This window comes from Gregarina niphandrodes (genome assembly GCF_000223845.1).
Source record: "Gregarina niphandrodes unplaced genomic scaffold scaffold00011, whole genome shotgun sequence".
Lineage (NCBI taxonomy): Eukaryota > Apicomplexa > Conoidasida > Eugregarinorida > Gregarinidae > Gregarina > Gregarina niphandrodes.
The window spans coordinates 61196-75490 of NW_011645781.1; the positions used below are offsets into that span (position 1 = coordinate 61196).

The window sequence follows — 14295 nt, forward strand, 5'->3', positions numbered from 1 at the left end:
GGTCCCTTCTCTTCTTGGTCCCCCCCCTTCTTGGTCCCTTCATGGTCCCTTCTTGGTCCCTCCCTCCCCCCCCCCCCTTCTTGGTCCATGCAAAATTATGTAGAGCTATGTGAGTCGCCTGAAGGAGGCGAAGCACCAGAGGTTGGCGTTGGGTCGGTGGCGTGTGGATACGGGTCTGGATGGTGATAAGCTGGGTTGGTCCCGGACCGTGAGTCTGTCTGCGGAGCATGTGTTATCGGGTGGTGTTCGTCTATTGTTCGATATGCCACCTGTCGGTGGGGTGGAGCGTGTCGTCTTCGGAGGAGTAAGTTTGACTGACGGCGACCCCGTCCCCACTGCTCTGGATGATGATATCAGTGAGGTCTCTTGTAGCCCCGACCGGAATTGGTGGCTTGACCAGATTAAAAGGGTTCCCCTAACACCCCTAAGAAATTAGATAGATAGATTTTTCCACCATGTGGGGGTCCATACTTTCAGCATTCACATCAGACATACCAAGGGATTTTCCATACAACGTTGATAGGACAGGACTCATAAAGGATGAATTAACCATACTTCAAAGAACCATCGCGACGCACAAATCCGACGAGTACGCTACATAGTCGCTACATAGTTACACCACTACATAGTCGCTACATAGTTACACCACTACATAGTCACTACATAGTCGCTACATAGTTACACCACTACATAGTCACTGCATAGTCACTACATAGTTACACCACCCCAACGTGCCCTGATTGAAGTGAATGGTAGAACACAGGCGAATGCATATGTTTATGACAAGAAGACAGGTAGCCCAGAGGAGATGGAGTTGGTGCAAAGGATCGTTAAGAACGCCAAGACGGTAAGGCATCCGTTTATCGTAAGTGTGTTAGAAGTATTGGAGACTACGGCGGCTTTTTACGTAATAACCGAAAAGGTGACGAAACTAAGCGAATGTCTTATTGATCCGGACGCTACATCACTTGCGGGCGAGACGATGCCCTGGAACCTGAAATGCGTCTCTGAAGCGATACAATTCTTGCATGAGACTGCTAACCTGACTCACGGCTCACTATCCATTGAGAGTATTTGCTGTTGCGTTGACGGCCAATGGAAAATTTGTCTAATGGAAACAGCTGTAGAGGCTAGAAGTGTTGACGACGTACGGCGATGGGTTGGCAAACACCCCTTGCGGGTCTTATACTCCGTTGCTCACCCCAAATACTGTCTCACCACCGATGCTCAGCCAACACCAAATCAGCCCCCATATGTTTGCGACCGCGTTATGTTTGCGTCATTAATCGCCTATCTGCATGCCGCCTGCTCGTCTCGGGGTTCAAGCTTGCTGTCTCGGTGGTCATATGACGTCCACAAAAATAGCTTGCCAAACAATATCCGAGAATTCACTCAAGTAATGTTGTTCATAAACAAACGAGAATTCACTCAAACAAATATTATGTGCTAACGTTTTAGGCTTTGGTTTCATCACCAAGATCGGATAATTTTGAATGGAGTAGACACATTTCCTCATGCTCATACTTTACTACCCCTATTGTCGGTGTAATGGGCTTCTTTAAGGATTTTGCTTTGAAGGGCAACTGGGATAAGGAGCGGTTCCTAGATAGTACCTTAAATGACGCGATTTCTCAGCAGCCGGTGATTGTACAAACACGTGTGCTATTGCCGCGCGTTGCGCGCTTATTTCGAGAGGAGTCGTTGTTGCCGACTACCCTTCGTCCGGCGGCTCTTCGATGCTTTGCCAGATTATTGGGCAATGCAGGATCTTATTCTGAGGCTGAGTTCAATTCATTAGCGTGGCCCAGTGTTTTGGAACTGTTCAAAGACCCGCAAAGGAGTACCCGTTACATCATGCTCCAGACGTTGGGTCGCTATGAGAATCTGCTAAGTCAGAGTCAAGACGAGGCGTTGTTGCAGCTTATATTACCGGGACTGTTGGATACTTCGATGGAGTTACGAGACGTAACCTTGCGATCGGTTGCCTCAATAATTCCTCGACTTCCAGTAAAGAGCACGATCGTGAACAATGCTCTCAAGACAATTATGGGATTAATACAACAGGATGCTTCGGAACAGATACGGACAAACGGGGTGATCTGCTTAAGTCGACTCGCCACTTTTTTCCCCGCCGACAAGATAGCGCCAGGAGTCATAGTTGGCGTTAACGACTCTTTTCCGCCCTGCCGCCTGGCTGCAATTCAGTGCATCCAGAACATCGCAGGCTCCCTCTCGCCCAAGGAAACAGCCAACTCGTACATACCGACCGTGTCCCGACACCTACTGGACAGTGATCCCGAATGTTCCCGAGCAGCGTATCATGCCCTGCGGGAACTCATCGAAAAATGGTCTCCCGATCATGTCGCCAAGGTGCCCGAGTCAAGAGGCACTTTCTTCAAAATCTCCAACGACCGGATCTATTCCACCCTTTGGGGTCGCAAGAACACTTCCACACCACCGACCAAGGACACCGATGTGAGGAAACAGTCGGATGAAGACGGCGCCGTCTTCGAGGACGCAATTTCACCCGACGTTAACAGCGGCATCACCAGCCACAAACCAGGGGTGGACGTTGACCTCGGAATGATCGCCAACTCCGGACCGTACCAGGACGCGTCCGGTGGTATCCGACTAGTTCCTGCTCCGCCAGTTCCTCAGGCTCCGCCGTCTGCTCAGCCAGATTCGCTGGAGCATAACCAGACACGACGGCAACCTGATGCAACCGAAGCGCCGGTGGGCCGACGTAATTCCCGAGTGTATTCGGCCTCAGTCGGTCTTCCAGACAAGGGTCAGCCACAAGACAAGGGTACTCGACCGGAATTAAGAAGTGGCGACCTGGCACCACCCAATAAGGACGCACTAAACAAGGACGCACTGAACAAAGACCCCACCTGGGGACCCGCGGGACTGAACAAGACAGCCAGCGTGGGGTGGCTGGCGCCAGATCTTACAGGGCCCAGCCCCGGCTCGGACAAAACGGAAACTGACTTTTGGAACGGGATGGATGGCGACGGACTGGACCGAAATCGCGTTATGAAACGAAGCTTGAAGACTAAGCGAAGACCTGCCGCCGTGGAATAAGGCAAGGACGAGCGAGGTAGACATGCGATCTGAAGACTTGCCGCCTGAAAGCGTGAAAGTCTCCAAATGCCAAGCTTGATTCCCGCTACGGTGGGCTGGGAGGGGACGATTGGGACTCGACTTGATGGACGACTCGATGGATTTATGTCCGATCGGAAGGTATCTCGCACACACGTGTTTCCTGCAGGTGCACATGAGGTGGACTACTTTAATTCGAAAACTATTGCCGTCTGACGGCTCGTCTGTGCACAAGCAGTCCAGCCGACGACGGCACCACTTCCGGCGACATGCGAAAAGTCAATGGCGAGACGATCGACTTATATCGGAACCGTCCACGCAGTGTCTGGTGTCCTATAATTCCTTTGTAAGCGGGAAGATAGCCAGACACACATCGCTCATTTATTAGGTTTTAGGAACTCCCAGCACCAATAGAAACACCTAGCCCCCTTAGCTAGCTGACTCGACCAGCTGGCTACTTTGACCAGCTAGCTGTTCGACCAGCTGGCTGTTTGAGGTTGGTCCGAACTGGCTCCCAGTCCTGGTGATCTAACTCCCAGCCCTAGCTCTTAGTTCTAGTCCTGCCAACCTGACCCGTGCGTTACTTCCCGGTTGACCTAGCCGGCTGCACGCTCCAGGTGCAACTGATGGAAACGCGCCGCGCGGTCCAATTGAAGCTGGCGCATGAGAAGACCGTGGCCGAGGAGCTAGTGATGGACCTGTCGTCTCCGGACGAGAATGCAATAAATCAGAATCTATGGCACGAGTTCATCAAGGCCGACATTGAATTCTTGCTCACCGTTGAGCTTCCCCCCCAAGAATTTTTTTACTGAAGGCACACCCCAGATACAGCGGCACCTCGAACTCTTCTAAACAAAGCACAATTTCGCCTGGGCGGAATGAAGCTGTGAACGGACAACAACTTGTTGGTGACAACATGTAGGTTTGCGCTTACCGGGAACGTTGCAGGGATCCTCCATAGCCGATCTGACACTGATCGTGGACATGACTGAAGGGGTGTACGTAGGCGGAGTAACGGGGCTGGCTGCCCACTTGACGAGTTTCGGGGTCGGCAGCAAATCTCCGGGACTAGGGGTGTGGATTGCTGAGTCTGGAGTCAACAAACGCATAGCAGTTCTGGATGACATCTGTGGACTTTCCACAACCAGTGATCTCCTGTTCGGGGTGTTCAAGGTCGGAGTGGGCAGCGAAGGTGTGCTCAAGAGCGATTTGTCGAGACGCGACCTGTCGAAACCGGGTCCGTTGAGGCCGGTTCTGTCGAGGCCACGTCCATCGAGACCGGCCCTGTCGAGACCTAGCCCAGGTCCGCCGTCGAGAGACGAGCTAGTCAGATAGGGACATGGATTGGGAGTGGTGGAGGGACTCAGTGTCGGTCGACTGAGAGGACTAAACATGGAGCACCGCTTAGGCACGTCGGTCGGGCGCATGCTCCCCATCGTAGGGGACAAACCGTATCGTGAAACGCAGTCTTGTTCATCGTCGTCGCTCGTTGTTTCATCGAGGAGTTGGTCGTTGAGTATTTGGTCGTTGAGTGTTTGGTCTTTGGGTAGTTGGTCGTTGGGTAACGGATATGACCGTCCGGTGGTGCTGAACGACTTGGGAGTAGGACTACTGGAAGGAGTCCTGCCACCACTGACTTTGGATGTGCGGATGGTTGAGTGTATTACACTCGCCAGCTGGCCTGTGCCCAAGGTCTGACGCAAGCCGCTGGGTGTCTGCAATAAACCGCTATGCGACGGTCCGCTATGCGACGGTCCGCTATGCGACGGTCCGTTATGTGACGGCCGGGTATGTCGTTTGGAAGTCCCGCTTGTGACGGGCATAGTGGCATTGTGGGCGAAGGGAGAAGGAGTGTGAAGGCCCATGGGAGGAGTGTATCCTGGAGACTCCATTAGATTAGATATGGAGTATGGACGACTGGCGGTGGCATTATCATAGTCGTGCCGTGTCGGCGTGCTCATGAGGGTCTCCTTGTCAATGGAGCACATGTTTCGTGCGCGTCCGAAATGGCTGGGGAATATATCTGTGATGTACTTGGCTAAGGCTATGAGGGTGATGGGCAAGCTGTATGGTGGATAAATGGGTTCAGGGCAGGCTCTTGACGACGACTTAGTCTTGGCTGCAGCTGATAAATTGGCTGCAGCTGCCGTAAACTTGTTCAGGTGCTGATGCACTCGGTCAATGGACATTATCTCATGGGCTAAGCCGACGATGTCATCCTTAATTGCTGCGATGTTTTGGCCTCCCGCCACCACAGCATACAGGAATCGGAAGTCTAGGGTGTCTCCGAAGGCATCACAATCTACCCTCTGCACGCAGCCTTGAAAAATTCTCAACACTTGTTCATCGACGACTTTACTGAGAAATTCATGTGTCTCTAGATCGTACCACACATAGGAGTTATTTGGGGAAAGCTCAGGACCAGAAGGACTGTGGTCAAACCCTGACCGCCATCCGGAAGGCCCCAAACGTTCAGTGGTAACAGGCATATTGGCAAGAGGGGTAAGACGGGTATTGATAAGGCGAGAACTGAGAGTCCGCGCAGGTGTATAGATAGCTAACTTTCCTCTTTTCAACTTCCTTTCGGAAGTTGAAGTCGCCAGTTCAGTCCCTTCTACGGGACGAACGATTTCCGCCGAAGAATACAATTCTTTTCCCTCGCATCCTGAATTGCTGAACTCCGAATATTTCCTCGATGGCATTTTCCTCTTCGATATTTTTGATCGGTCAGAGCTTTCAATGGTCTTCCGATTGTTGGAATTTCCATCCTTGTCATCGCTACCGTGCATTCGATCCTGTGTTGTGCACATTACGTCAGCTTTCTTTTTCGAACGCGTCTTGACACTTAATTGATACTTATAACTACTAATGTTCTCATCTACTAATATTGCACAAAGTTGTTTACTTCCGAACGTCACCATGTTCATCTTGTTGTCGAACACATACACACCAAGGTCAAACACTCCACTGGTCTTTATAAACATTCAACAATAGGGGGTATGATACCAACAGGGGGTATGATACCAATAGGGGGTATGATACCAACATGATACCAACAGGGGTGAAGGTGAGTGTATGTGCTGGTGTATACTGGAGTTGGACATCTTGCAAAAGGTATGAAATACAGCAAAGGTGACTGGTTGCCGGTACTAGTGGGAGCACTGGTTAGGATAAATGCTACTGGCTTCATATTGTTATAAAAGACCTATTTTTAAAAACAAATAATGTGACCCTGGACAGTCATCACAACAGGGTGTTCGAAACTGTACAGAGCCATCAAATCTGAATTGATGCTCCCATTTGTCAATGATCGCCAGGCAAGTGGCTGACCACGGGGGGCATAACGACATTCTTACATTGCTGTCTGGCAACCCCTGAACGCTAACCAATAATGTCGTGGCCAACCTCCCATCCTCAGAGCACACATGTTTCCATGTATGAGAATATATTAAATACCTACACAAAGAACGTCATGACAGCATGTAGAAACACATAGAAGGAAGTGATTGAAGGACGTGATTGAAGTACGTGATTGAAGGACGTGATTGAAGTACGTGTTTCTCGATGTGGGTTTCAAAAACCTCCTCGGTATCTTGATAATCATTATTGATTCATCAATATGAATCGAATCGATCGCCTCCATAACATCCTCTTGAATTGGATGTTTCACTAACCTGAAATGTTGCACTAACGTTAGACCATTTGAACCATGGTGTCCACTCCATCTCATGAGTGTTTCCACTCCCTGTCGATGACATGTTCCGATGGGATGGTGGCGTCTTACTGATGTCGGTGTCCGTTGAACCAAACGTGTTCGGGTACGTCTGAGTTCTTCGGACACTGCAAGTACTCCAGCATTGCCTTCATGTATCCCAGTCCTAAGTAATCTACAACTAAGATTTTCTCAATGCCGAGAGTGTTACCACCCAAGAGTGTTCTGAATGCCAAGAGTGAGAGTGTTCTGAATGCCAAGAGTGAGAGTGTTCTGAATGCCAAGAGTGAGAGTGTTCTGAATGCCAAGATCTTACACAATATGCTGAGGGTCATGGCCTTATTGCTGAACACTTGCAACACTGGGTTCCTTGCGGGGTTCATTTTTCTCTAAAAAGCTGGGTTTAAAGAAGTGGTCTTATAACGCGCGTTCAATCTGAACTGAACTAGCCCGATTGTTAGCCCGATTGTTAGACGAATTCAACTGAGTCGCGTTGCCTCCACGAGTCATCGACTATTTGCTGAATGTCGACAGCGCTTCTAGCGCACCACAGAACTCGTGGAAACTGCCACATTTTCGTGGCTCTCAATGTTTGACTAATCTATGTGAATGAAGTAGGTGCATGTGGTAGGGAATTAAGTGCATGTCGTAGTAGGGAATGTGGTGGTAGGACTGTAGTGGTCGGGCTGTAGTGGTCGGGCTGTAGTGGTCGGGCTGTAGTGGTCGGACTGTAGTGTTGTTAGGTGATGGTGTGATGGTGAGGTGTTACGGTGAGGTGTGATGGTGAGGTGTTACAGTGAGGTGTTACGGTGAGGGGTGTCGGGACATGATCTTCGAATTGAAATTCGAGAGTTGTCTGGTCCCGAATTATGAACACGATATGGCATCCGGCAAGACAGGCTACGGCTAGGGCAAGGGCTGCAGCTAGGACAAAGGCCATGGTAAGGCAGTATTCCTCTCTCTCGGTTAGCTCCTGTTTGTTGAAGATCCGCCAGCTGAGTACGAAAGTGGTCCAAGGGCGATAGAGCCAGAGGGTGGCAACAGTTAAGCCTGTTATTGCCCACTGGAGAAAGGACATGAATAGATGGTAGTTGTTTTGCCCGACGCAGGCATTAACCCAGGGACAATGATGGTCCATTCGGGAGACGCAAATATCACAAATCCTGCAGTGGTGGGCTCGAGGGTATTTGATGCGTGGGGGACGGCACTTGTGGCACACCGGTGCCACCCAACCATGTTCTGTAACCTGATTCACACTCGCTGGGGGCAAATCTGGATGAGCCAAAGGCGGAGATCCAGGCTTAGTCCTAATTAACCTCGTATACGCCGTAATAGTGTTCCCCAATATCCACATTCCTGGGAACATGTAGTACCACGGCTTAGGATAAATCTGATGCCATTGGAGATACAAACACTCAGCCGTAAAGAAACATATCAACGAATACGCTAAAGCAACTAGAATCGGTCCCAACAACCTTGGAAACACCTCAATGCCATACTAAAACCAAAACAAGTCAATGCTGGAAAGGAAATGAAAGAAAGGAAATGAAAGAAAGGAAATGAAACAAAGGGAGTACAGTAGTATTATCGTGCAATAACACAGGTCGGGGGTATACTAGTGTCGGGGGTATAGTAGTGTCGGGGGTATACTAGTGTCGGGGGTATAGTAGTGTCGGGGGTATAGTAGTGTCGGGGGTATACTAGTGTCGGGGGCATACTAGTATGCTTCTGGCTGCGTGGGCAGCAAGCAATCTAAGTGACCATAGTACTTGCCTCATTAGCGTACTGGATGTCTCCACTACTTGGTTGTTGGTGTATTTTGGAGTGGTCGGTGTTTTTTATCAATGAGCTCGAAAATGTTCGTGATAAATCGTCATGGCGAGAAGGAGGCAGTGTACTTTGACAAGATTCTGAATCGCATATCGGTATTAGCGGAAGGGTTGCATCCGTTAGTGGATGCTACTAAGGTTGCACAGACAGTTATCAATGGAATGTATGCAGGCATATCTACGTCTGAATTAGATAATCTGGCTGCACAAACGTGTGCGTATATGGCTGCGACTCATCCCGATTTTTCCAAGTTAGCTGCAAGGATTGCTGTGAGTGATTTACACAAGAATACAGAAGATGATTTCGCACACACGATACATAAATTATATTATTACGAAGATAACAATGGACGTAGTGCGTCATTAATAGGTGATGATGTATATAAATTTGTTCGAGATAATGCAGTGGAATTGAACAGTATGATAAAGTATAGTCGAGATTTCGACTTTGACTATTTTGCGTTCAAGACATTAGAAAGAGGATACTTATTAAGAATCAACTCACGTGTTGTAGAAAGACCCCAACATATGTTCTTGAGGGTAGCTTGTGGTATCCATTGTGGGGACTTGGAAAGTGTTAGAGAGAGTTACGAGCTAATGACACAAAAGTTCTTTACTCATGCTACCCCTACCTTGTTCAATGCAGGGACGGCAAGACCTCAGATGTCCTCCTGTTTCCTTCTGCAAATGGCAGAGGATAGTATCGCAGGTATATTTGAGACATTAAAATCATGCGCACTCATCAGCAAATATGCAGGAGGTATTGGGCTTGCAGTTCATAAAGTCAGGGCTACAGGAACTTACATTGCGGGAACCAATGGAAGAGCGAACGGAATCATTCCAATGCTCAGAGTTTTCAATGACTGTGCTCGCTATGTAGACCAAGGAGGTGGCAAACGCAAGGGCTCATTCGCAATCTACTTGGAGCCATGGCATGCTGATGTGTTCGACTTTATTGAACTCCGGAAGAACCATGGTAAAGAAGAACAGAGAGCAAGAGACTTATTTCTAGCTCTATGGATATCCGACCTATTCATGGAAAGAGTACAATCTGATGGTGCTTGGAGTTTAATGTGTCCTCACTTATGTCCTGGACTTGACACCTCTTATGGAAAAGAGTTTGAAGAGCTGTACATAAAGTATGAGAATCAAGGTCGTTATGTCAAACAGATCAAGGCACAATCGTTATGGTTCGCCATTCTACAATCCCAAATTGAAACTGGAACGCCATTCCTAGTTTACAAGGACGCGTGCAACAGAAAAAGCAACCAGAAAAATTTGGGTACTATTCAATCAAGCAATCTCTGCACTGAAATAGTGGAGTATACCGCACCTGATGAGATAGCTGTATGCAACCTCGCTTCGTTGTCCTTGCCAAAGTTTGTCGATCTTGATAGCCGATCGTTTGACTACGAAAAACTGAGACGTGTCACCCATGTAGTTACGAGAAACTTGAACAAGGTGATTGACAGAAATCATTACCCTGTTGAGGCCACGAGGAAGTCCAACATGCGCCACAGACCCATTGGCATCGGTATTCAAGGTTTGGCCGATTGCTTAATGCTCCTCAGATATCCCTTTGAAGCACCTGAAGTTATCAAACTAAACAGGTCTGTGTTCGAGACCATATACTTTGCGGCTCTGGAGGAGTCATGCAGACTAGCTCAGGAGTCTGGCCCCTACGAGACCTTCAAAGGTAGTCCCGCAAGCCAAGGAATATTGCAATTCGATCTTTGGAATCAGGAATACGAGATGAAGGGATTGGACACTAGAGTGGAATTAAGCGGCATGTGGGATTGGGCGGAATTGAAAGAGAAGGTCGTGAAATACGGTCTTAAGAATTCGCTCTTAATCGCACCCATGCCGACCGCTAGCACTTCTCAGATCTTGGGTAACTGCGAGTCATTCGAACCGTACACCAGCAACATTTACACCAGACGTGTTCTGAGTGGAGAGTACTTCGTGGTCAATCCTCACCTGTTGAAAGACTTGCTGGACGCGGGGCTATGGAATGAGAGCATGAAGCAGCGTCTCATTGCCCACAATGGCAGTATCCAGAAACTACCGGAAATTTCAGACGAGTTAAAGGCGCTGCACAAAACCGTGTGGGAGATTAAGCAGAGAACACTCATCGACTTGGCTGCCGCAAGGGGTCCGTTTATCGACCAGTCGCAGTCGCTGAATCTGTACGTGATGAATCCCTCGTTTGCCAAGCTCTCGTCCATGCACTTCTACGCCTGGAAAACGGGGCTTAAAACGGGTATGTATTACCTCAGGACCACCTCTGGGGCGGACCCAATTAAGTTCACTATTGATGTCGCGACAGCCACTCAAGCTAACAAGACGGCACAAGTGGGTGCTAAAACTCCGATTGTGCAGAATGAAAATAAAGCTCCCGTTGTTTGCCCACGACGAGCCAGAACTACCACCGCTGACGGTGAAGATGAAGATGGTCCCTGTCTCGCCTGCAGTGGTTAACTGCCACTGCACATGTGCACAGCTGACCAGAGAGATAGGTTAGATAGTTAGATAGTATTAAAAAAACATGGAGGAGCTTGCCACCGCTTTGCTTTGGCAATTACCTGGTGACAGCGCATTTGATGATATCACTCAATTCGGACAATTATGTCCCCCATTGGGAGATGAGGTACTTATCAGACTGCAACGACCAAATCTCCTGATCAAAGACAGCAGTGCTCAACCACCATGTCATTTCGTGGCGAATGACCACTGCAAAGCTGCTGGAGCATACAAGTCACCTCTATCTGACAATTGGATCAAAGCAGACGGTACAATTGTCTCTACAAATGACCTACCAGCAGGCGTTCTTCGACTTGAAGAGTATGATCATATAATACTCCCCTACAGCCCCTATCACAGAAACCAATAAATATAGGTAGTTTTCTAGATCTGATTCTACCATTGAATTCCGCGCAAGGCTTCGTGATGAGATGAAACAGTTCTATACTACACATTACCCTTCAGCCCATCATTCGGAATATATGTGGGCTGTTAGTACTAATAGATATGCAGTTACAGTCCTAACTAAAGCGTGTAAGCTGGGTATACAAATGTTTGTTGCACACGTATTTCGACAAACACACGTATTTCGACAAACACACGTATTTCGACGAACACACGTATTTCGACAAACACACGTATTTCGACGAACACACGTATTTCGACGAACACACGTATTTCGACGAACACACGTATTTCGACCGTACTGTTCAAATATGTTTACCTGCAGTTCATAACTTGCCAGTTAAGGAAGAGGGAGTTCATATGCATTGTGAGATCGACTTGATACAATCTATGGCTATATTCGTTGGACCGACTACAGTTCATCAACTCAAGACTATCGGGTACATAACCATGGTATCTAAGACACCTGCAGGCGTCATGAAGGTCACTGGTAAAGCCATACACAAAAGTGATAATGCCGAGTACATTCATAAGTCGGTCATATCATATATGTTTGTTGCAATAGCCATCCAGAAGTTCCAAGAAAGCATTGCCCGTATACTAGACAAATTGGTTACCAAAATCCCAAAGGCAGCGATGAAGGATCTGAATACTCTCAGGTTATGGAGCATGCATGATGTTGACATAAATACTGATATTCAGTCTCTATTAAACAAAGCTGAGGTCATATCAGAAGTAGGTGGGGAATAGAAGGGTGGTGCCCCATACCATCACTGAAGCCTTAGTGGAAAAGGATCAGTGAGTATTTGGTCACACCAAGTTGCGCGGGTTGAATATCATGACTTGGGACTTTTTGGGCAAGGTCAGAAAGGTGAGGGAAATCAGAAACACGGGGAAAATCCCCCCCCCCTCGGGAATGGATGCCCACCCCCCCCCCCCCCCCCCGGTTTTGTTGTGTCTTTTTATAATAGGTGTTTCGTAATTTGTTCAGATCTATTATGGTGTTCATATTACGGACGTACCCATCATGGATTAAGTGGCTATGTGCTATAATGACTATTGTTGCGGGTGTGTTCTGTTCTATAGTGTTCAAATGGCAGAATAAGATAGATGTGAAATATTGTGATTCGTGTGAGACTCAGAAGTTTGAAGGTGCTTTATATCAGACTCAGCAAATGTTTATTGGTGAGAGTTTGTCCTTACCATTGTACTATTTGGATGCCTGGTTTTCGGGGCAGAAGAACAAGGCTCCTATGTTTGATTTTGCGAAGAGTGCAGATATTTACGATAAGCCAATAGGTCCCTTTTGGTATTGGCCGATATGCAGTGCGTTTGATTTTACGGCGACGTTGATGATTATGACAAGTCTGCAGATTACGTATGCTGCTACGGTGCAGATGTTGCGTAATTTTATGGTCGTATTAACGGCGATTCTACAGCCTGCTATGTTACGTAAGGCTGTACGTATACATGAATGGCTTGGTGTATTTGTGATTACTATTGCCATGGTTCTCACTGCTGTCCCCGCCTTCTTGTCCCCCGACGATAGCGGGAACACGGACACCGGCAAGGTCGTACTTGGAATCGTCCTCGCCATTGTCGGTACAAGTGTGCAATCTGTTCAACTGTTGCTCGAAGAATGGTTCCTTCGCAAAAAACGCAGCTCGCCACTCCGCTGTGTCGGATGGGAAGGCATTGGAGGCCTAGTATACTCATTCATCGCCTGGCCGATCTACCAAAAGATCGGCACTGAGGACGTCACCGGCTCCTGGTACGCTTCTATACACTCCGGTGCCATCTCAGGCATCACTATTGTCTACCTGCCCATGGCCGCCGTTTTCAACATCGCTGGTCTAGCCACAACCCTACTCGGCAGCGGCTTACTTCGAGGTGTATGCTTCGCAGTTCGATCACCCCTTACCTGGATCATTTCCCTAATCGTCAAGTGGCAAGATTACGAAAATTATTCACTAGCCTCCGCTCTCACCTTCTGCGTTGGCTTCGCTCTCTACATCAACCTCATCGGCTTCCCACACGGACATCCCGTCCACAGATGGATGTCCAAACCCGTTCCATGTTTCTGCACAAACCCCGAACTCGATGAGCCCTACGACATCGAAGACTCAGAAAATCCAGCACTCGCAGACATAGAAGCTGCCGCCGCCGGCAGTCCATCCTTCTTCGGCGGTCGAAGCGGATCACACTACGCTCATTCAGAGGTCTAGCTCCTCGCTCAAGACGTCACAGTCCTGCTGGCACCACAGTCCTGTCGCACGGGGCAATAAGCGTGTCACCTGGCGGGGATTTCACCTGCCAAAAAACTGACGTGATTTTGACTCAAGGTACCAAAGGAGCTCCAAGCTTAGGTCTAAGCTTGTCAAGAGCACTCTGTGTACCGACATACAAGGAGGTCTTATGATTGCCTGTCGCTTGTACGTAGCACTGACAAGCTTGTGGGACCAATATCCCATAGGCTGTCTACAACGATAGCAGCAGAAGGCCTCACCGCGAATCAAGGTTAGAGACTTTTTATCGTCCAGTCTCCAACCCGTACTTCATTTTCTTCTGTATCTTATTCCTAGGCACCAACTGTTGATCCGTAATGTATTTATCTTTGGGGTGTGGGACTTTTGGGCGTTAGGCTGCGGGGGCTGTGTACCGACCCCAATTGTGTTTGAGTACAAAACTCAAACACAACCGGGGTCGATACACACACGCGTGTGCCCCCCC

At 48.5% G+C, this 14295-nt stretch overlaps 5 protein-coding genes across 5 annotated transcripts; 3 read left to right on the forward strand and 2 right to left on the reverse strand.

Moving 5' to 3' along the window:
- Window positions 1–455: 455 nt before the first annotated feature.
- On the forward strand, window positions 456–3081 carry GNI_066610 (putative kinase; the record flags this gene model as incomplete). Its single annotated transcript, XM_011131861.1, has 3 exons — window positions 456–589; window positions 706–1147; window positions 1459–3081. The coding sequence occupies 3 exons, from the start codon at window positions 456–458 to the stop codon at window positions 3079–3081; spliced, it is 2199 nt and encodes a 732-aa protein (XP_011130163.1).
- Window positions 3082–3947: 866 nt separating this feature from the next.
- GNI_066620 (hypothetical protein) lies at window positions 3948–5588 on the reverse strand (the record flags this gene model as incomplete). Its single annotated transcript, XM_011131862.1, has 1 exon — window positions 3948–5588. One exon carries the CDS (start codon window positions 5586–5588, stop codon window positions 3948–3950), a length of 1641 nt encoding a protein of 546 aa, XP_011130164.1.
- Window positions 5589–6879: 1291 nt separating this feature from the next.
- GNI_066630 (hypothetical protein) lies at window positions 6880–7194 on the reverse strand (the record flags this gene model as incomplete). Its single annotated transcript, XM_011131863.1, has 1 exon — window positions 6880–7194. The coding sequence occupies one exon, from the start codon at window positions 7192–7194 to the stop codon at window positions 6880–6882; it is 315 nt and encodes a 104-aa protein (XP_011130165.1).
- A 1461-nt stretch (window positions 7195–8655) lies between these two features.
- GNI_066640 (ribonucleoside-diphosphate reductase alpha subunit) lies at window positions 8656–11118 on the forward strand (the record flags this gene model as incomplete). The annotated part of the gene is made up of 1 exon (XM_011131864.1): window positions 8656–11118. One exon carries the CDS (start codon window positions 8656–8658, stop codon window positions 11116–11118), a length of 2463 nt encoding a protein of 820 aa, XP_011130166.1.
- A 67-nt stretch (window positions 11119–11185) lies between these two features.
- On the forward strand, window positions 11186–13790 carry GNI_066650 (putative transmembrane protein; the record flags this gene model as incomplete). Its single annotated transcript, XM_011131865.1, has 4 exons — window positions 11186–11481; window positions 11549–11694; window positions 11891–12300; window positions 12537–13790. The coding sequence occupies 4 exons, from the start codon at window positions 11186–11188 to the stop codon at window positions 13788–13790; spliced, it is 2106 nt and encodes a 701-aa protein (XP_011130167.1).
- Between the last annotated feature and the right edge of the window lie 505 nt (window positions 13791–14295).